Source organism: Oryzias latipes, chromosome 4 (genome assembly GCF_053564925.1).
Source record: "Oryzias latipes strain Hd-rR chromosome 4, Olatipes_Hd-rR_3.1".
In the NCBI taxonomy this organism is placed as follows: Eukaryota; Metazoa; Chordata; class Actinopteri; order Beloniformes; family Adrianichthyidae; genus Oryzias; species Oryzias latipes.
In genome coordinates, this window is record NC_136240.1 from 1,924,587 (window position 1) to 1,946,521 (window position 21,935).

Sequence of the window (21,935 nt, forward strand, 5' to 3'; positions counted from 1 at the left end):
AGTTCTGTTTTGGGGCTGCTCTGCTGCATCTGGGACAGGGTGTCTTGAAGTTGTGCAAGGTAAAATGAAATCTCCAGATTATCAAGGCATTCTGGGTAGAAATGTGCTGCCTAGTGTCAGAAAGCTTGGTCTCAGTCGCAGGTCATGGGTCTTCCAACAGGACAAAGATCCAAAACACACAGCCAAAAACCCCCAAGAATGGCTCAGAGAAAAGCGTTGGACTATTCAGAAGTGGCCTTCTATGAGCCCAGATCTGAATCCCATTGAACATCTGTGGAAGGTGCTGAAACATGCCACTTGGAGAAGACACCCGTCAAACCTGAGACAACTGGAGCCGTTTGCTCATGAGGAGTGGGCCAAAATACCCCCCCGACCCCACATCCTTGGGCAAGACCCTTAACGCTATTGCCTACCTCGCAAAATGAGAGACAATGAACCACATGTCATGCCGGCTCAGACGTCGCCTGGCCAAACAAGGTCTGTGTCAGGTGCTGGGGGACCAGAGCACCCTGAGGGAAAGTGGGCTACTGGAACAAGATGGAAATGGACTAGATGTGAGAACAAGGTTCTGTTAGAATGCTACTACTCAAGTAATCCGACCCAGAGGGATGACATGCAGAGAATGTGGAATGAATGGATACTTCGAAACCCACAATCAAGGCTAACTGCCAAACAACTGGTAGCCCAATGCTCTAACATCCAGAAACGGCAACTCCTATCACAACTTGAGATTGAAGAGATACAATACAATTGCAATACCACGGGAGAGCCAGAACAGCAGGTCAGAGAGGACTCTAAACCACACTCCCACCTTGAGCTTGGGTACACAGCCCCAACAACTACATATATGCTGAACAGGCAGCAACTGACCTGTAAGACAAGATCATGGCACTAGGCAACCCTGACACCAACTACAACGGTTAAGTGATGTACCGCCTGAAAGTTTTCTGGAAACTGTGAATGAAGCATTGAGGGCAATTCCTACCACAACAATCACAGAAACCAATGAACTGGTTTAAACTTCAGCAGCAGTGATCCTTGAGATGCTTGGCTATAAGAGCAACCATGGAAGAAAACAATACCCACCATGGAAGCAACGGTTAGAGGCCAAAATCAAGGCAACTCGGAAGGATGTGAGTAAGCTGACAGAGGCTCAAAGAGGTACATTGAGAAAGCAAGTACCTACGAAATACAGCCAGATGGCCATACCTGAAGCACTGGAAACTGCCAAACAAAGGCTCTTAGCCTTGAGCAGCCGCCTTAAGAGGTACACAAGAGACAATGAAGCCAGACGGATAAACAGGCTGTTCGCAACTCAGCCTGCGAAAGTGTGGCAGGGTCAAAACAGCCGAGCAGACCCACCAAGGCTGGAAACTGAACAGTACTGGAAAAGTATATGGGAGAAAGAGGCATCACATAACAGCAATGCCCAGTGGCTGTTTTCTCTGAGAAAAGAACATAGCAACCTCTCTGAACAGAATCCAGTAACCATCACAGTGGCAGACATCCAAGAAAGAGTCTCAGGTATGAAGAACTGGAAAGCACCGGGCCCTGACATGATACATGCCTACTGGCTAAAGAAACTCACCACATTCCACGAGCGCCTGGCATCACAGAACCAGCTGCGAAGAGATGGGACTCAGCCTGAATGGCAAACGGAAGGACAAACGATCCTAATCCAGAAGGATCCCTCAAAGGGCGCAGTCCCATCCAACTAACGGCCAATAACCTGTGTGTCCACAACAAGGAAGCTCATGTCAGGCATCATTGCAACCAAGATAAATAGGCACATGGATCAATACATGAGCAACACACAGAAGGGCATTGGTAGAGACTCCAGAGGAGCCAACTCCCACTCCTTGTTGACAGAACAGTCGCTCAAGACTGCAAGTCACACGACACACCAACCTGTGCACAGCCTGTAGAGAAAGAAAGAAAGCCTATGACTCAATGCCACACACGTGGATCACTGAGTGCTTGCAGCTGTACAACATCAACAGGACTCTAAGAGCCTTCATAGGAAAGTCAATGAAGCTGTGGAAAACCACCCTTGAAGCCAATGGGAAGCCACTTGCACAAGTGTCCATCAAATGCGGGATATAAGATAAGATAAGAAAAGATAAGATAAAGATAAAGATACTTTATTGATCCCAGCTTGGGAAATTCAGTTGTTGCAGCGTCGGCGTTAGGCTCAAGATACAAACATACACACAATAGACGACAACAGAGAACCAGAACAATCAATCAGAAAGAAACATCAGTGAAAAAGAACAGTTGTATTGCGTGCCACATCAGTAGAGAGAAAGACAGACCATAAATGACTTTGTCTATTGCACATGGATGACAAGTTATAGAGTCCAATGGAGTGAGGTATGAAAGATCTCCTAAAGCGGTTTGTGTGACAGCGAAGCTGCCTTAGCCTGTTGGAGAAGGAGCTCCGCTGACCATCCAATACAGGATGGAGAGGGTGCTCAGGATTATCCAAGATGGATACCAGCTTATTTAAAGTCCTCCTCTCCATCACAGATTCAAATGTGTCCATTTTACAACCAATTACAGAGCCAGCTCTACGGATCAGTTTGTTCAGTCTATTACTGTCCCTGGCAGATATGCTGCCACCCCAGCAGACCACCGAGAAGAACAGAGTGCTGGCCACAACAGACTGGTAAAAGATCTCGAGCATCTTTCTGCACACGTTGAAGGACCTTAGCCTCCTCAGGAAGTGGAGTCTGCTGCTGGCCTTCTTATACACAGCAGTGCTGTTGCTCTTCCAGCTCAGTCTGTTGTCGATGGTTACTCCCAAGTACTTGTACTCCTCTACCTCTGCCACCTCTCTGCCAAAGATGCTGAGAGGCCGGGAAGCTGGTGGTTTCTTCCTGAAGTCCATCACCATCTCTCTGGTCTTTTCCACATTCAGCAGCAGGTGGTTTTCTCCAGACCATCTCACGAATTTATCCACAAGATCCCTGTACTCCTCCTCCCGCCCACCATTAATGCAGCCAACAACAGCAGAGTCATCAGAGAACTTCTGAAGATGGCAAGACTCTGAGTTATACTGGAAGTCACTGGTGTACAAAGTGAACAGGAAGGGAGAGAGCACAGTTCGCTGTGGGGCCCCCACACTGCTTGTTACCACGTCAGACAGGACACTGCCCAGCCGCACAAACTGCGGCCTATCTGACAAGTAATCAATGATCCAGGAGACCAAGGCGCTGTCCACAGCCATCCGCTGCAGCTTCTCACCCAGTAACCAGGGCTGGATGGTGTTGAACGCACTGGAGAAATCAAAGAATGTGACCCTCACAGTGTCCCCCCCTCCACGTTGCAGCAGATAAATAACAGCATCCTCCACCCCCAGGCGTGGCTGGTAGGCAAACTGAAGAGGGTCCAGAGATGGTTTCACCAGAGGTCTCAGGTGGGACAACAAAATCCTTTCCAGCACTTTAGCTGCATGGGACGTGAGGGCAACAGGACGGTAATCACTGGGTCCAGAGGGTGCAGTCTTCTTGGGAACAGGAATCAGACATGCAGTTTTCCAGATGGCCAGCACCTTCATCAGACTGAGGCTCAGGTTAAAGAGGCGCTGGAAAACAGTGGCTAGCTGGGCGGCACAGGACTTCAGTATCCTGGGGCTGATGCCGTCTGGGCCAGGAGCCTTTCGTTGGTTGATTTTTTTCCAGCTGTCTCCTCACCTGGTCGGTCGTCACAGTCACCGGGGGGGGCTGGGTTGGTGCAAGGTCGGGGGTGGTTTCAGTCTGGTCAGGTAGGCAAAAGTAGGATGAGGGAGAGGGGGGTTGATGGGGGGTTGCATAATGAGGGGTGGGTGGTTGTAAAGATGCCGGAGGGGGGGTAGGGTGGACCTGGGCAGTAGGAGAGCTAAATCTATTGAAAAAGGTGTTCAGGTCGTTAGCTCTTTCTCTGTCGCCCTCAAATAATCTGCTTCTCCCCCCGCATCCAGTAATCCTTTTCATCCCAGACCACACCTCTCTCATGTTGTTTTGCTGGAGTTTTGCCTCCAGCTTTCCCTTGTAGGTATTCTTACATTCCCTCAACTTGTCTCTCAGCTGGTGCTGCACCCTTTTCAGCCACTCCTTGTCACCCGACCTGAAGGCCCTCTTCTTCTCATTCAAAAGGGCCTTCAGGTCACTTGTAATCCACAGTTTGTTGTTAGGGTAACAGCAGACAGTCCTCGTGGGCATGATGGTGTTCTCACAGAATTTAATGTGTTCCGTGATACAGTCAGTCGTGTTGTTGATGTCCTCACCGTGGGGCAGACAAAGAGCATCCCAGTCTGTGCACTCGAAGCAGTCCTGCAGGGTCTCCTCAGCCTCTGGAGTCCACTTCTTCACCCTCCTTTTGGACAGGGGCATTCTCCTGACCAAAGGAATGTACTTTGGAGAAAGCAGTACAAGATTGTGGTCAGACCTCCCAAGGGGGGGAGGGCTGTAGTGCTGTATGCTCCCAGGGTATTAGCATACAGCAGATCTAGGGTTTTGTTGTCAAGGGTGGGGCAGTCCACATACTGCGTAAATTCAGTAAGAGTCCCGTCCAAATTAACGTGATTAAAGTCCCCCGTGATAACTATAAATGCGTTTGGTTGTTGTTCCTGCAGATGGTGTTGCTGATGACATCAGTCGCGGCGTCAGCATCAGCTGATGGTGGAATGTAAACAGTAACCACGATGGCGGATGTAAATTCCCGGGGCATATAGTAAGGCCGCAATCCGACCGCCAGTAGTTCAACGTTCGGGCTGCAGAGTCGCTCCTTGACACAAACGTGTGTTGGATTGCACCATCGCTCGTTCACGTAGAGTATTAATCCCCCTCCTTTCTTCTTACCGGATGCAGCGGCGTCTCTGTCCGTTCGCACGGTCGCAAAGCCGGGTAAAGCGACACTGTGGTCCGAGAGATCTGGATGGAGCCACGTCTCAGTGAAACACAATAAACTGCTCTCCCGGTATTCCCTCTGGTGCTGATCATTGCTGCCAGCTAATCCGTCTTGTTAGCCAGAGAGCGTACATTCCCCGTTATGATCGCCGGGACAGCGGGCTTATGTTTTCACTTCTTTGCCTAGACCCGGGCTCCAGCCCGGCATCCCCGCCGTCTTTTCAAGATTTCTCCAGGAATGTCGTTTCTAAAGCCCAGCGGCAGAAAGGGCCCGCTCAGAGCAAACAGCTGATCGCGAGTGTAAACAAAAGACTTGCCGCCGTGCGGGTTACACTCAGTTACGAGGAGTAACGAGAGTAGTAAAAAAAGTAGCCACAGAAGATTGGAGCGAATAAAATCCATGCTGTTGGCTATAGTGATGTCTGAAGCATGTAAAAGAGAATGACAAAAGACAAAAAAAGAACAAGACTAAAATAAATACTAAAGACAAAAACACGGAACGTCCTAAACAAACCGGAGCCGCTGCAACAGGCAGCCGCCTCTCTGCAGCGCAAAAGGGTTATACCAAATGGATATACCAAGGTGATGCTCTGTCCCCACTGCTGTTCTGCATAGGTCTGAACCCCCTCAGCCAAATAATCAACAAGACTGGCTATGGATACCGACTCAGAAATGGGGCCAACATCAGTCACCTCCTATACATGGATGACATCAAGCTATATGCTAAGAGCGAGCATGACATTGACCCCCTGATCCACACCACCAGGATCTACAGTACTGACATTGGAATGTAATTCGGGCTAGAGAAATGCAGCCGGATGGTGACAAGGAGAGGCAAGGTAGTCCACACAGGAGGGGTCTCACTCCCAGAAGGAACAATAGCAGACATTGAGGACAGTTACAAGTACCTTGGAATTCCGCAGGCAATTGGCAACCTGGAGCAGGCAACAAGGAAAGCTGCAACAGCTATTTACCGCCAACGAGTAAGGCAAGTCCTGAGAAGCTAGCTCAATGGCAAAAATAAGACCAGGTCAATAAACAGCTACGCACTGCTAGTTATCAGATACCCTGCAGGAATAATAAGATGGCCAAAGGAAGAGATACAGACCACGGATGTTAAAACACGAAAGCTCCTCACCATGCATGGAGGGTTCCATCCCAAATCCAGCACTCTGAGACTGTGTGCTAGCCGCAAGAAAGGAGACCGAGTACTAGTGAGTGTAGAAGCTACTATCCAGGATGAAACATCTAAGATGCACGAGTACATCAAGCTCAAGGCCCCAACTGACAGTGTGCTCAGTGAATGTCTCAGGGAATGGAGAGGATACAGTGCTGGAGGACAGATCCTCATGGGAGGACAAACCCCTGCATGGGATGTACCACCGGACCATAAATTGAAGTGGCTGATATCAAGAAGTCCTACCAATGGCTAGAAAGGGCAGTCCTACAGGACAGCACTGAAGCACTCATCCTGGCAGCTCAGGAAAAAGCCCTGAGCACCAGAGCCATAGAGGCTCAGATCTACCACACCAGACAAGACCCAAGGTGTAGATCTACCACACCAGACAAGACCAAGGTGTAGATCTACCACACCAGACAAGACCCAAGGTGTAGGCTGTGCAAAGAGGCGCCTGAAACAATCCAGCACATAACTGCAGGGTGTAAGATGCTGGCAGGGAAAGCATACATGGAGCGCCACAATCAAGTGGCTGGAATAATATACAGGAACATGTGTGCAGAATATGAACTGGAAACCCCAAGGTCAAAATGGGAAACACCTCCGAAGGTGGTAGAGAATGAGAGGGCAAAGATCCTGTGGGACTTCCAGATCCAGACTGAATGGATGGTAATGGAGAACCAACCAGACATTGTAGTGGTGGATAAGAACAGAGGAAAGCCGTTGTGGTGGATGTGGCAGTGCCAAGCGATGGTAGCATCAGGAAGAAGGAACATGAGAATCTGGAGAAATACCAGGGACTCAGAGAAGAACTGGAGAAAGCATGGAAAGTGAAGGTGACAGTGGTGCCCGTGGTAATTGGAGCACTCGGGCTGGAGGAGTGGCTACAACAGATACCTGGAAAGACCTCAGACCCCTCAGTCCAGAAAAGCGCAGTGCTAGGAACAGCTAAGATACTGCAGGACCCTCAAGCTCCCAGGCCTCTGGTAGAGGACCCCAGCTTGGAGGAGAGGGGCATTTTTTATTTCATTTTTTAGTAACTGGGTTAAGAACCATTGAACTGGGATTTCTGATAATTAACATTTGCACGTCTTTTCCAAATGTTCCTGGATCCAGAATTTGTTTTTCTAATTAGGTCCCACATTTCCAAAAAAATTAAATCTTTTAGCAATATCCCCCATTTGATCTATTTCTTTGTCTTACTAATTAAGTATTTTGGACAAGTGTTTTCCTTGTTACCTCTTAGAATAGTATCAAGTATGCCCAATGAATTTTTGATATTACTTTTGTTTTTCTCTAAAGATTTTCCTTAATATTCCTTCTTACATGTTCTTATGATCTACGTTAATTTGTTTTTGTATTTCTTTATATTTAATTCCTGCCTCTTTGGTTCTCTTTTTTTAAGTAGTTTTTATAAAGGGTAATCTTTTACATGCATTTTGCAATCCTTTTGTAATCCATGGACAATGAAAATACTTAATTTTTTTCTTGAATTTTTTAACTGGACAATGTTTATCATACAATGTACCAAATATCAGTAAAAATACTCGTAAACCTCTTCAACAGTTTCTTTTTGATAAATTACATCCCAAATATGCTCAAGTAGCTCAGCTTTAAATGCATTGATGGAGGTTTCTGTTTAAATTCTTGTGTATCCCATTGAGAAATGCAACCTGTGGTTGACATAACTTCTGTCATATACTGTGTCACATATTGTGAAAACTGGAAGATGGTCTCTAATGTAATTAATTAGCAACCCATTCACCGTTTTATTTTCAATGTCATTGGAAAATATATTATCAATTAATGTTGCACAACTTTCAGTTATTCTTCTTGGTTTTGTAATTCACCAGACACCGATTGGCGGCACTTTGGCTCAGGCGGCAGGTCGTCCAACAACCGAAGGGTTGGCAGATTGATCCCCGCTCTCCACAGCTAGCTGTCACCCCCGAGCGCGGCTAGTCTGCAGCTCACCGCTCCCCCCAGGGGATGGGTCAAAATGCGGAGAAGAATTTCCCCATTGTGGGATAAAGAAAGTATTGTTGGAAAATATAATCTGTCGCTTTGAGATTACTTTCCTTGTTGCATGTTCAATAAAGTCGAGAAGAAGAAAACCACGGGATTCGGTCGGATTAAGTTTAACAAATTTATTCCCTAACAATATTTCTAAAAACAGAGTAAAAACAGATCGATCTGGGTGTCCAAAATCAAGGCCTGCAATACGCAAGAGGTTACATTCCGAATTCACATGCAGCTTGTCTGGAGACACAGGAAAATTCCTTGAGTTCAGACTTTTAAGCATGTGGTCAGAACATCCTCCCCCGGGAGCAAGATGGCCGCCGAATCTCCGCCTCTGGTCGCTAGTGATTGGCTGACAGAGGAGCCCGCCTTCTTCCTTCAGCCCATCCTTAGAATCACAGCATCTGGTCTCTGGGGGGGAACCTCACAGATAGACACGGTACGGAATCCCCATGGGTGGCAGGAACTGTCACCGCAGGAAGTCGATCCTAGAGCTTTGTTCTTCACACGGGAGCAGATGCCTGTGGCGGTTCCCAGGGATTGAGATGATTGATTTATGATCCAAGTCAGACCTACAACCAAATGGCCTCAGAAGATCAAAGACCGTTTTCTCCTGAAGGGGGTTGGAGGTTGGAGCTGCATTCCTGAAACCTCTTTACATATGCAATTATCAGGAAGTCCCTTTTAATTGAAATGACTGAAACCCACACACAGTAAACCAGAAAGAAAACCTTCAATGAAATAAAATGAAGATAAAAACCTAGGAGAAATGAGAACCACAAAAAATAAATTCCTTCAGTTTCCCTCTCTTGACCTCACGAAGTGAGGTCACACAAAAAATAAAAACACATTATCACATCATGCAATCAAATCAGCTGTGGTCTCGAGCCCTCACAATATATAAACAGAACCAATGTGCATTTCAAAGGTGTTGATGATCCGTTTATGAGTTCAGCAGCGAAAAACCTGTGGAGCTTGCATTAATGATCTTTAAGAAACATTCAGTTGGACAGGAAAAATGCATGCTAAGGCCCCGAGCCCCATCGGCGACCGTCCCTAAGGACACTCATGCTTCATTGGATCTTTGGCACATTGGCGTTTACAAAGAACAAGACAAAAAATAGTAAATAAAGAAAATGCACAAATAAAAATTCAAATTATTCTAAAAAGTAAAAGATACAAAGACAATAAAATAGCACTTCCTGTAAGGAAAAGGAACACCTGGAATTAAGGGGGGGAATTGAGAAATGTTAAAGCAGAACAAAATCACACAGACGATGAAAAGAGAAAAGAAAATTGCCAAACATAACAGTAAGCAATTTTATAAAATGTAACAAAGTCCAAAAAAGGTCATTCCGGGCCTCGAACACTCGCGTCCTCCTTCTGCATGTCCCACAAGCTCTGGCAAGCTTGGACCTGGCCTCCTATGGACTTCTCAATAAGCCTGTTATCAGAGATGTGACACATGGTGAATCAACAGAACGGCTGCAAAAGGACTTGGGGTGTCCACTGCTGTGGTACTGTTCTGCCAAGATGATTCTGCTGTGGGTCTAAGTTTTTGTTAGTGTTAGGGTCAGGAAATAAAAAAATAAAAAACAATAAAACACAAAAGACAATGAGACAAGAATCAATTTACGCATGCGCAGTAAGAGAAAATATGATGGAAAAGGTCCACCACATTTCTCTTCTCAAAGGTCTGCTTCCCCTCGTGCTGTTTTATGAAGAACACAAGTGGGGAAAATACAAATTCAAGAAAAAGAAAGAAGTTTATTATGGGCTGTTGTCTAATGACCCAGTCGTAGAACCTACTCATCCTTGCTGTGGATGAGAAAAAAATCAGATGAACAGACACACAAAGCTTTAAAATTTTAAAAATGGTCAATCTGTGTTACTATTTAAACATTCTTTCTAAATGGTCAATCTGTATTACTATTTAAACATTCTTTCTAGACAAATACATTTAAACGATAATAAAATAATGTCCTTCTTTTAATCATTAAGACCTCTTTTGTCTACCTCCCTCTCTTGGCCTGGGGTTAAACCCCAGGACACAAACAAAACGAATTAAATGTAAAGCAAAATCATGAAAACAATAAACTGTTTGGTGCATCGATAAGGTGAAGAGGCGTCCTGTCCACGCTCCTGTAAAAGGCAAGGTCACAAGAAGAAATAATACAGCTGCAACAGAAGATCTTTCATTAATTGCAGGCAGATGTCATCAACCTGTATTAGCAAAACACAAACCTCTTATAGCATAATGTTCTGTCAGAGAGACTTTAAACAGTGATCAAAAATGCAAGAAGGATTTTATGAACCCCTCTGTACTATAATGCGAACAATGGTCTGCTATTTTTATGTAATGATTCCATTAAAAGAAAACGTGTGCTAAGTCAATAGCAACAAACACCTTGTGAGGTTAAAGGTGACAGCATGCAATATGGATCAGGGACGGATAGGTTTTATAATAATGGTGACGTCATCAACTTAAATTAACATTAGCTTAAATTATATGCCATACGATCCATCAGCTTTTAAAACCGCTTTCCTAAAGTAAACTATGAAGAATACGAATATTCAATGACACTATAGTTCCACAGCCCAGACTGAGTTTCCTTCATCTGCATCTTTCAATCAGCTGCACTGAGATCTAAAAACCTGTGCTCCTGTAATGACCTGAATCACCACCGGGGGGACAGTGAAGCATGAACCAACATCAACTGAACCTGTGGACCATGAAGCATCAGAGAGCGTTTTAACATCACCTCTGCATCTTCATGAGCCGTCTCCTCTCTGCTCAGTTGTTGAACGGCAAAATTAACCTGTACATTTTTATTGAGGGAGGAAAGTGAACACCTGAAAAAACACAATTTAACCAATGTGTTGTTAATGTCCTGCTTAGTCTAATCCTATGTGAGATACAGCTGTGTCTGACAGCTATTATCATTGCATTTGTGAGTGTATGAATGCACAATAAGCCGCTCGCCCTCAGGGTTAATATATGTCAGTGTAGTCCAAATGCCACGTGTGGTCTTCTACCTGCTGAAATACTTCTTACTGTTAATCATGCTCTCTGTCATAATGGAGTGTACAGGTCAGACCATTCGGAGGCTTCAAAACACAGGAGTCCAGGCTTCAAACCTGAAATTAACGAAACCACCTGGCGTTTCAGGGCCCTTTACATGTCTGCAGTGGGGGTCGGCTGTGGTGTCCAGCATGGCATCCAGTCTGCTGTCTCCTGTTTTGACAAGACTGTCCCATCCCAACAGATTCACAGGCGTGTTTGGTGAATGCACGCATGAATGTTCCACCATCTGGTCAAAAGTCAGTCGGATGGTCTTTTGCAGGTTTTGAGGAGTCATTTGTTCATTTGTCAGAGCAGGTAGAGTGTCCAGTAGACTCATCAGTGGTTACCTTTGAGCTTGAAAAAGACAATGGCTCCTGCATCAAGTGGTGTTGTCCGACTTGCCCTGTGGTCCTCGCCATGGTGGAGGAGGGCTTGGAGTGGTCATGGGTACTGTTCATTTTTCCTCCAGACCCTCTGCCTCTTGGTCTGTACATTCTGCTGTTGGGCACCTCGTTGTGGGCTGTCAGGGTTCAGAGCGCCATAGATGCCATTTCCAACTGCTGCTGGGGTCCCCTGGGTGGCCTGCTTCTCCCAGGATTTTTCCACCCGTCCTCCTGTTTTGGTCTCCGAATGGCTGAGCATGACACGTCACTACTGCTGTCTCTGAGGGCATCGAAAGTCAAAATTCATGTTAGTTTCCTTTTCTTTTTTAAAACACCTTTTATCCTGTGTAAATTATTTCAGCAAGGTAAAGAATTGTTTTTCTTCAGTTGCTCAACCTCCCCCTCTCTCCTGTCCCGTTTCTTCAAATGTGCTCTGGGGGTCAGTCACTGCTGACTCGGCTCCCTCCTGTGAAGGTAGAGAGGTGCGGAGGATGGTAAACTTCTGCGTCTTTTGTCACTCACCCACAAAACAGAGGGGGGTTTTCTGCCTAAAGTTTTATGAGATCTCGGGGGGGGGGGCTGCTCTTCTGCTTGGAAAGAGATTTAGAAATGTATTAGTCCTGTTCAGTCTTCACCGTCTCCAACACAGTCAGTTGATCAGTAATGAAAACCAGCAAAGGGAAAAATCCCTAAAATTTTCTTTGTCCGAAATGACGGACCTGGAGCAAAATCTTTGAAAAATATATTGTCTTACATGCATTCTGGCAGCTTTTCATTCACTCTTAATCAAGAAACAAAGACAAATTGTTCTTACTTACCATTAAGGACTTGCTGCCCTACAAAAAGAATTTGGAGAAGTACTAAAAGCAACAAAATCCCACAATTTAAGCTTTCCCTTATTTAACCAAAAACACAATTCACACTCTAAAACACAGACAATCAATACAAAGACAATAACTTTTAACCGTTTTTGCAAAAGACATAACACAACAAATTAGGTACCTCACACATAAACAAAAATAAACCATTTCACTGAAATGAATCGTTCATAACTAGCGTTTTAACACTCATGTTCCCTCTTCTCCTGTTCTACCATACCCTGCACTTTCATACCACACCTTTCCATGCCCACAGACCCTCCATTTCACTTACAATGCCTTTCATTTCTCCTGCTTTTCACCTCACATTTCTTGTCTCTACATTGCAACATCCTTCCAAATCCTCAAAAACCATGTTTCCCTTTCCTTTACCTCGTCCTTTTCCCCATTCTGATAACAATTTTCAAATACTATTGATTATGATTCAAACAAACAAAACCACCACTCATTCGCTTCTCATTCAAACAGCAGTGCACAAGATCAAAACAAACAGAAAAACGAACTTAAACAAATTAAAAATGTCAATAATACTTCTTCGAACAAAACTGAACTTAATCGTGGTTATTAGGACATACAAACAAATTAGAGACATGTATTCACAAGAAAACTGAAATAATTACAAAATTATTTTACCCCAAATGTATTAGACCCTGCAACCATGCACGTTGATCTCGCCGTTGCGGCAGAGGCTCCTGTCGGAGGCGCTGTGCAACATAAAAACCTTTTTCGGCGAACCGAAAACCCACTGACATTTGTTTTTAAACTACAACCGAGGTCATTACCACGCTCGATAACGACGATCATGATTTTACCGCAAATTACATCCCAAACTCTTCAAATGTTCCTCATGAAAAAGTTCAGCACGTTCCGTCATATTTGGTCGTCAGGGACGCGTCTCGCCGACCACATGGTACAAACAAAGCCAATCACAGCCGTTGACGCCATTTTGCTAGGACTCCGTCACGCTTACCACGTGGTACAGTCAAAACCAATCACAGTCGTCTACACATTCGAAAACAAGTAAAACGTCCCGTCATTGGTCCGTTCGATGTAAACATGATGAACAAGATGGCTGCGTCCGTAGAGCAGACAATACACAGGGAAATGTGGAAAATACAGTTAAAATGTACAAATTTCAAACACTCTTTCATCCCATTCTTTCCAAAATCGCATACATTTCATCCCATTCATCCTCATTCAAGCCATTTTCTCCGCTGTTGTCAAGTCAAGTCGGCAGCGTCGTCTGTCGTCAAAACAAAATACACCGGTTTCCTCATATTTTCTGTCTAGTGCACCTTTCATTTTTACTGTGAATCCCTCTGTGGTTTCTCTACGCATTAAAAATAATTTGTGAAGGTTCGCTGCCTTCCTGGTTTTTCCGAAAATCCTAAAACGCGCAAAATTAGTTCCTATAGTAACACTGTTGTTTTCGTACGGGATTTCGTACAGGCTCAAACAGACGCAAAACCTACTAAATTTTAACGTAATCCAAATATCACACACTCCCAATTTACTATTTATTCAATTTTGACAGGCTAAACAGACACAAAACCTGCACAATTTGCTCAGCTCTAATTAATTTTCATGAATTTCCTTAGTCCAATTTGCTGTTTCAGGAGGGTGAACCACAAAACTTATACAGGTGCGCTATGCCGTCCACATACTTCACTTCCCCAAAATTTGAGTTATTCACTAAGAGAATAACCTGGTCAATATGCAGAATTTACGAACAGGTTCCTGCTTTACCTTTTGTTTGTGAGGCCTCGAGGGAAGTCAAGCACGTGGGGGGGAGCGTCACCGACTTTTCGCCGAAAGTCTCAGAAATCTCATAATAAACCACTATCGGTCCTCTTACCCGCGTTGCGCTTCCGCGTTTCTTCCCCACTTTTCACGTTCAGGGGTCACCAATTAATGTTGGAAAATATAATCTGTCGCTTTGAGATTACTTTCCTTGTTGCATGTTCAATAAAGTCGAGAAGAAGAAAACCACGGGATTCGGTCGGATTAAGTTTAACAAATTTATTCCCTAACAATATTTCTAAAAACAGAGTAAAAACAGATCGATCTGGGTGTCCAAAATCAAGGCCTGCAATACGCAAGAGGTTACATTCCGAATTCACATGCAGCTTGTCTGGAGACACAGGAAAATTCCTTGAGTTCAGACTTTTAAGCATGTGGTCAGAACATCCTCCCCCGGGAGCAAGATGGCCGCCGAATCTCCGCCTCTGGTCGCTAGTGATTGGCTGACAGAGGAGCCCGCCTTCTTCCTTCAGCCCATCCTTAGAATCACAGCATCTGGTCTCTGGGGGGGAACCTCACAGATAGACACGGTATGGAATCCCCATGGGTGGCAGGAACTGTCACCGCAGGAAGTCGATCCTAGAGCTTTGTTCTTCACACGGGAGCAGATGCCTGTGGCGGTTCCCAGGGATTGAGATGATTGATTTATGATCCAAGTCAGACCTACAACCAAATGGCCTCAGAAGATCAAAGACCGTTTTCTCCTGAAGGGGGTTGGAGGTTGGAGCTGCATTCCTGAAACCTCTTTACATATGCAATTATCAGGAAGTCCCTTTTAATTGAAATGACTGAAACCCACACACAGTAAACCAGAAAGAAAACCTTCAATGAAATAAAATGAAGATAAAAACCTAGGAGAAATGAGAACCACAAAAAATAAAGTTTCAATTAGGATTATCATAGTGTTAATATTCTCGGAAATAAGCTAATGCTGTACATGGTATTAATAAATTCTCCAACTGCTTTAATTTGATGAGGATTCAAAAGGTTGATGTTAAATTCTCCACATACAAAGATTATCTTATTAATATTTTCTCCATCCAGCTTGTAAACATATCCATATTTGAGCCAGGTGTTCTGTAAATACAACTGACAACTATATTTTTTGGATTTTCTTGAGAGATTTCCATTGTTAACCCTGTGCTATCTCAGATGACCCCCCCCCCCCCCCCTTACATTGACGTGTTCTCCCTACCATGACAAAGGTGGATAAAGGTGGAAAGATTTCATGTAATCCATGGACACCAGTGAAGATCACAAATCATTGAAGAAAAAAGGTTCAGAGCACTGTCTAGTGGGTCTAGATCAGTGTTTTTCAACCAGTGCGCCGCGGCACACTAGTGTGCCGTTGGAGATGGTCAAGTGTGCCGTGGAAAATTGCCCTCATTAATTGATCTAAAAACATTTCCCATCTCCAGGAAATCAGCTCTTTGTTCATCCAAACAGGTCCTGATAAAACACTGAGTAGTTAGGAATATGAAAGATCATGAAATACTTTTTTCTTTGTGTTTATTTGATTCTATTAAAGACATTTTTATAAGAATGACGGTAACGCGATTTAGCTGCAGCTATAACTGTTACCTGAAAAGTCCCGCAGCTTCTTGAAGGCTTAATCACATGTCATCAGTCTGACCAATCAGAAGTGTTTAAAGTATTCACTTCCTTGTTCCAATTTAGCTCATAACTCACTCAGTTCCAACAAAAATACCAGCTAAAGCTCGTCTTTAGCGGTGTAGCTTTCCACAGAATCCGGTATCAGACCGTGGAACAAGTGAACAAAACCATGAAGCTCAGAGACGCGAGTCTTTCTGCCGTTTTGTGGCAGTTTTAACACTACATCTCCCATGATGCGTTGGCTTAAAGGGATGGGACAGCGCCTCAGCGTACAACGAGTCGTCCTTGTTACACGTCTTGAAACCACAACGAACATACAGTTTGTATGTAACTTAAGTTTTATTACTTCTTTTAGAAAAAACGTCTGCAACTTTCTGCTTTTTCTGCCACAATTATCACAAAAATGCACGTCAGATTGCCGGGGGGGGGGGGGGGGGGCTGTAGATCAAAACAGACTATGAGTTTCTGCTTTTTTTTTTTTTTTTTGGGATGCTGGTGTGCCGCGGGATTTTTGTCAAGGTTAAAGTGTGCCGTGGCTCAAAAAAGGTTGAAAAACACTGGTCTAGATGACCCAACTCCGCTTTGTTAAAGTGCCTAGGATAGCACAAGGGTTACACATTCAAGCATATTGTCAACAACAGCCTTCATGCTATTCACTACTCTGAAATGCAGAGTTTTATCCACATGTAGAGCAACTCCTCCACCACCATTGTTTAGTCTTTTGCAATATCTTAGTTCATAACCCTCCAAATTAAAGTTTTCAACTCCCATCTCTGCATGGAACAATGTTTCTGCTGCTATCACACAAAATCGTTGTGAAAAATGACACAAGTATTCCCTAATGTTATTAAAATTTTGTTCATTTTGAAATGAACAAGTGAAAACTTATCTTTACATTTAATGTTAAAGTTATATTGCTCGTCAGTGTAGTAACTGCAATTATCTGTGATGGCAGAGAAGAATGGTTGATTGGGTCAATGTCATAATCCATGTACTGTAAATTGTGATCAGTGTAAGCCAATGATTCCATCCTTAATTAGTCAGAATAAGAACTTCTGTTTTGTGTTCTTGGTGTTGACGGCTGTGTTGAGATTTGTTCTGAGGGATAGTGCAGTGTCAGTGTGTTACCTCATTTTCCACAAGGTTCAGAAATATCAGATGACATTTAGTATTTGTCCAGATCCTTGATGTCCCTGATCAAAACTACCTTAGCTTTCTCGGGGCTCCCGTTCAGCTTGATGAACACTTTGCAGTTAGTTGTTCCAGGTGCTTTGTATTTTTCCACTTTTCTTCAGGTAACGTGCTTTGTTTAGCGATGTCAGCGTTGTGTTTTGTAAGATGTTCGTTCACAGGAACGTCTGTTCCTCTCAGCTTTCTGCCTTGTTTGAGCAGAGCAGTCTTTTGCTTTCTGTTGACAAACACAAAAGTGGCTGGTTTATCCTTCGCACTTTTTCTAGGCAAAGTATGGCAACCCTCTACGCCGTTAAAGTCCAGTGACAGTCCAGTTGGATTCCTTTCTACCGCAGAAAACCCTGAACTTTTTGCTCCACGGAGCTGATGTCTTCTTTATCCCTTGTGCTATCCTATGACCCCACCCTTACATTGATGTGTTCTCCTTACCATGCAGCTGCAGGAGGCGCCAATTCGCTGGTTTTAGGCCGTTCCAAACTATGATATAAGAGATAACCAATAAAGGGGCAGATTTTTTGTTTTTTATTTTCATGCACTGAACCACTGCCCCCTTTAAATTTGAGCCCTGCATGGCCCGTGCCTAAAACCGCTGCTGGCAGCATGCAAGAAATATGTGCCTTAAATTACCTTGATACTTAATAAAATTAAATGTATGTACTACCAAATACCTTTTTGCATACTCTAAGGATTTCTAAACTTTTTCAATTTTAAAGTACATGTTAATGTAAATGTTTTAGTTGATATTTTTAGTCCTGTGGATCCTGTGGATCAACAGACTTTAAATGGTAGGTTTTTAAATAATGTTTGAATTTAAAAATTAGAGAAAATGTGAAGCCTAACTAAAGGAATGCAGCACTAACCAGTGTCTGTGGTGCTTCTGCAGGAAGGACACCCGGACTGCAGGATGGGTTTCTCCATAGAAGAAGGAAAGAGTTTGAACCATCATCCCTCGGCCATGCCTAACTTCAGGTGAGGAATAAACATCACCCTTTAACCCGCAGTCACGGTTTTTTGCGTAGTGCTGCAGGACTTCTTTTCCTATCAAAGCTTTAGTCTCAGGTCAAGAAAAGTTAGCACGAGAAAAAACTCAAGACAGTCATTACTCATAAAACTAAAAGGTTGAATCATTCACACCATTTTATTTTATATCAACATTTTTTTTAGAAGAAGAACCATAAAAGTGTTTGCGGAACACTTTTAAAAAATTAAGTTCTGATGATGTTTTACCTTAAGTCTTAACACCTTGATACCTAAATATATTTCCAGCTTAAAAAAAACACTTGTATTTTTGTTTTCATGTAGAAGCTAAATGAAGGTAAGTTTGGAGCAGAAGTGGTTTGATGCATATTTGCATCAATAGGGATCTATGAGTTCATGTAAACAATGAAAAAATGAAATGACACCGTTTTTCTTTGGTGGAAAAAAGGACTTTACCAAACACAGCTTTTACATTGTAACCCATAAAATGGTGAAGTGACAACCTGTGAACCAAAAACTGTTTTATCTATGTATGATTGTAGAAACAAAGAAGAACTAGCTTTGGATCCATCTCCAGGTCTAGTTTGATCAGAAATATTTTTTGTTAGAGATTAATTTTGAAAATCTCAACTTGACTCCCTAGCCAACTGCTGCGCTGCAAGAGCAAGGAGTCATTGGGTTCAGAGTCCTCCAATCAGACGAGTGGCTATCAGTCAGGCTACCACTCTGACGACACAGACACACCCATCTATGCCAACGAGGAGATAATCAAGAAGCACAACAAGCTGATAAAGCCTCCTCTGCCCGAGACGCCAGACAAGTACAGCACGGAGATCCGCTACAGCTCGCCGCCTGTCTGACCTACACTTTCAGCGTTTGTTGATCTTCCTCTGTGGAAACAACGGCGTTGCGGCCAGAGGGGTCCGGCAAAGTGATGGTCAGAATAGTTGCATAATGAGTTGAACAAGTGAGCCTGGACAGAACGCCATGCCCACTTCCCGAGGCCTGATATATCCATTTTCTCCTCTGACCTGGGAATCTTTAGATAGATGAATCAACAAATGGCTTATGTCTTCTCCTCTACATGTTTTCTTCGTGTTGACACAACAGTCTGTTTGTACAGTTCTTTTATTCTCATTACTTACATTATTTCATTAAAAATATTGTACAAGATCTGCATTTAATGTCACGAGTTTAAAAGAAAAACAGATTAGGGCAGTTTTGTTGCAATTTTTTTCTTTCTCCCATCTTTGCCTGGGATTGAAAGTTCCGATCACTCTGTGTTTGTCTGTTTCCATCCATTTCCTATTTCCTGTCAGTGTATTTCACAAAGAGAAAACAATGCTTTCTCAGCCTTGGTCTTGTGTGACTGTGGTCCCATCACAAAACAAAGCAAAAACAAGGTTAGTTCAGCCTTGGACACTATTTTGGTGTCTTCAGCCAATAAAAGCAAAGCCAAGGTCAATGTGGTCCAAACAAGCAGATTAGAGTTTATTTAACCCTTGTGCTATCTTAGATGACCCCACCCTTCCATTGACGTGTTCTCCCTACCATGACAAAGGTGGATAAAGGTGGAAAGATTTCATGTAATCCATGGACACCAGTGAAGATCACAAATCATTGAAGAAAAAAGGTTCAGAGCACTGTCTAGTGGGTCTAGATGACCCAACTCCGCTTTGTTAAAGTTCCTAGGACAGCACAAGGATTACAGCATGACAGTGCAACTCTCAGCTCCTGTTCAATGTTCAGCTGTACTTGGTCTTTAGTGACGCATTAGCAGAGAAGCCGATCTCACAAAGGTAAGAAGTTGCAAAGGGAAGAAGAATGCACATTGCCTTCTGTCCTAAGAGTGGATACTGCCTCTCTACACTCAGCCAGAATTCACTCAGTGTCTGTGATGTGAAGCACAGTCTCAAAGTGGATTTAGACGTCATGTCAATGAACTGTCTAGATGACCCAACTCCCAACGTTAAAGTGCCTAGGATAGCACAAGGGTTACGTTGCCTAGCGTTCATAAACGACTGTATCTTCTCATTAGAATATGACCCTCACTCTGTCTTTCTTCTGAAAGAAAGAGAAAAATAAACTGAAGGGAATGTACTGTGGAAGGTCAGTGTTGAGTCTGAATGGGTAATGAGCAGGAAGCACAAAGACAAAACATTCTATCTGCAATCAAGGAAAACAAAGCTGCCTAATTATGCTTAAAAGGAAACGACCCACAAGTTATATTGGAGGTTTAAATTTAGAAATTCTCCCTGTTTTTGTTTGTGAATGTCAGCAAGACCTCTTTTTGTCTGTTCTTTATTTTTAAGTTTATGCTCCCATTTAGGTAAAGGCACACTTTATTAAAAAAAAAACAACGAAATATTTAGATTGACCATTAAAAAAAACACCGTAAAAATAAAAGGACTTAGTGGGGTAAGAAAACTGTCAATAAGAAACGTATGCATAAAAATAATATTGTGCACAAATTAATACTTATAAATAAATGAATAAAAAATTTAGTTTTAGATTTGAAATGTCTGTTTTGGACACGACTTTTGCTTTGCTTCAATTACAAAATTTCTTTTTTTTAATACTTTATTGAACAACAGCCATAACAATGAGAATGCCAGGTGATGGCAAACAATATATATTACAAAATAAATATTACAAAACACATTACAATTCATTGAAGATGTTCAAAGACAGACAGTTTTCATATATACGCATGGCATTTTTGTTTGTACTGTGAGAAATGGTTGGTAAATAAGATTTTAAATCTTTAATTATTATAGGGGGAAAAAGTTGTGATGAAGAATATTTAAATTTGTGAATATGAAACTTACCAAATATTATAATAAGATTAAGTGCCAGTTTTATGTTTGATTTTGTGTTCTTTTTACGTAGGCCAAAAATGATATATTCAAATTTCATCTGAAATTCTGAATCAATTTTGTGATCATTTTGTGAGGCGGCAGTGGCTCAGGCGGTTCAGCAGGTCGTCAAAGGGTCAGTTGCCCGATCCCCGCTCCCTCCAGTCAACTGTCGTTGTGTCTTTGAGCAATACACTTCACCCTCCCTTCCTCCAGTGTGGCTCCACTGGTGTGTGACTGTCTATGAATGTGATGGTCAGAGGTGCCGTAGGCGTGAACTGGCAGCCACGCCTCTGTCAGTCTGTCCCAGGGCAGCTGAGACTGACAGACTCCTCAAGTATGAATGAATAATTGACACATGAAGAACTGTAACCCTTGTGCTATCCTAGGCATTTTAACATTGGGAGTGGGGTCACCTAGACCCCACAAGACAGTGCTCTGAACCTTTTTTCTTCAATGATTTGTGATCTTCACTGGTGTCCATGGATTACATGAAATCTTTCCACCTTTATCCACCTTTGTCATGGTAGGAGAACACGTCAATGTAAGGGTGGGATCATAGGATAGCACAAGGGTTATGCGTCTGGAAAAGCGCAGACAAATCCAATCTATTATTATTATATTTTTCTATTTATCAAATGTATACATTCCTGTGACGTCATTTCCGGGTGAGTGTAATCCAGTGCTGGTCGTGTCTGACTGTTGCTCGTTTGGCATTAGCCTGACTACTATTGCTTACTTTAAGTGTTATTTGATTTAATATTCACACACTTCTAGCACCTTTTATTAGCAAATTTCACTACTGTTAACTGCTTGCTGTTCACTTTATTCTCAGTTTGCTAAATAAACTACTTCTCTTTAGCTAAACACCGCTAGCCTCAGCTTAGAAGCTAGCATGGCCAACACTCCTTCTGCCTTTCCCCCTTTCTCCTGCTCCATGTGCCATATGTTTAGTGAGGATCCTGCCTCCTTTAGTGAAGATAGTGGTAGGTGTGTTAAGTGTAGTCTTGTGTTAGACTTGGAGGCCAGGCTGGAGCAGTTAGAAGTGCGGCTCCACACAGTGGAAGCTAAGCCGGCTAGCCAGGTTGTT

General features: G+C 43.3%; 1 protein-coding gene across 2 annotated transcripts in view; it reads left to right on the top strand.

The window, feature by feature from the left end:
• The window catches only part of kdr (kinase insert domain receptor (a type III receptor tyrosine kinase)), a 66,821-nt gene extending 47,658 nt beyond the window's left edge, over positions 1 to 19,163 (top strand). For both annotated transcript variants that reach the window (XM_023953886.2, XM_023953887.2), the window contains exons 29-30: positions 17,896 to 17,981; positions 18,634 to 19,163. In XM_023953886.2, coding sequence (XP_023809654.1) covers positions 17,896 to 17,981; positions 18,634 to 18,850 — 303 coding nt within the window. In that variant the 3' untranslated portion in view covers positions 18,851 to 19,163. The remainder of the gene's footprint in view (positions 1 to 17,895; positions 17,982 to 18,633) is intronic.
• Positions 19,164 to 21,935: the final 2,772 nt, after the last annotated feature.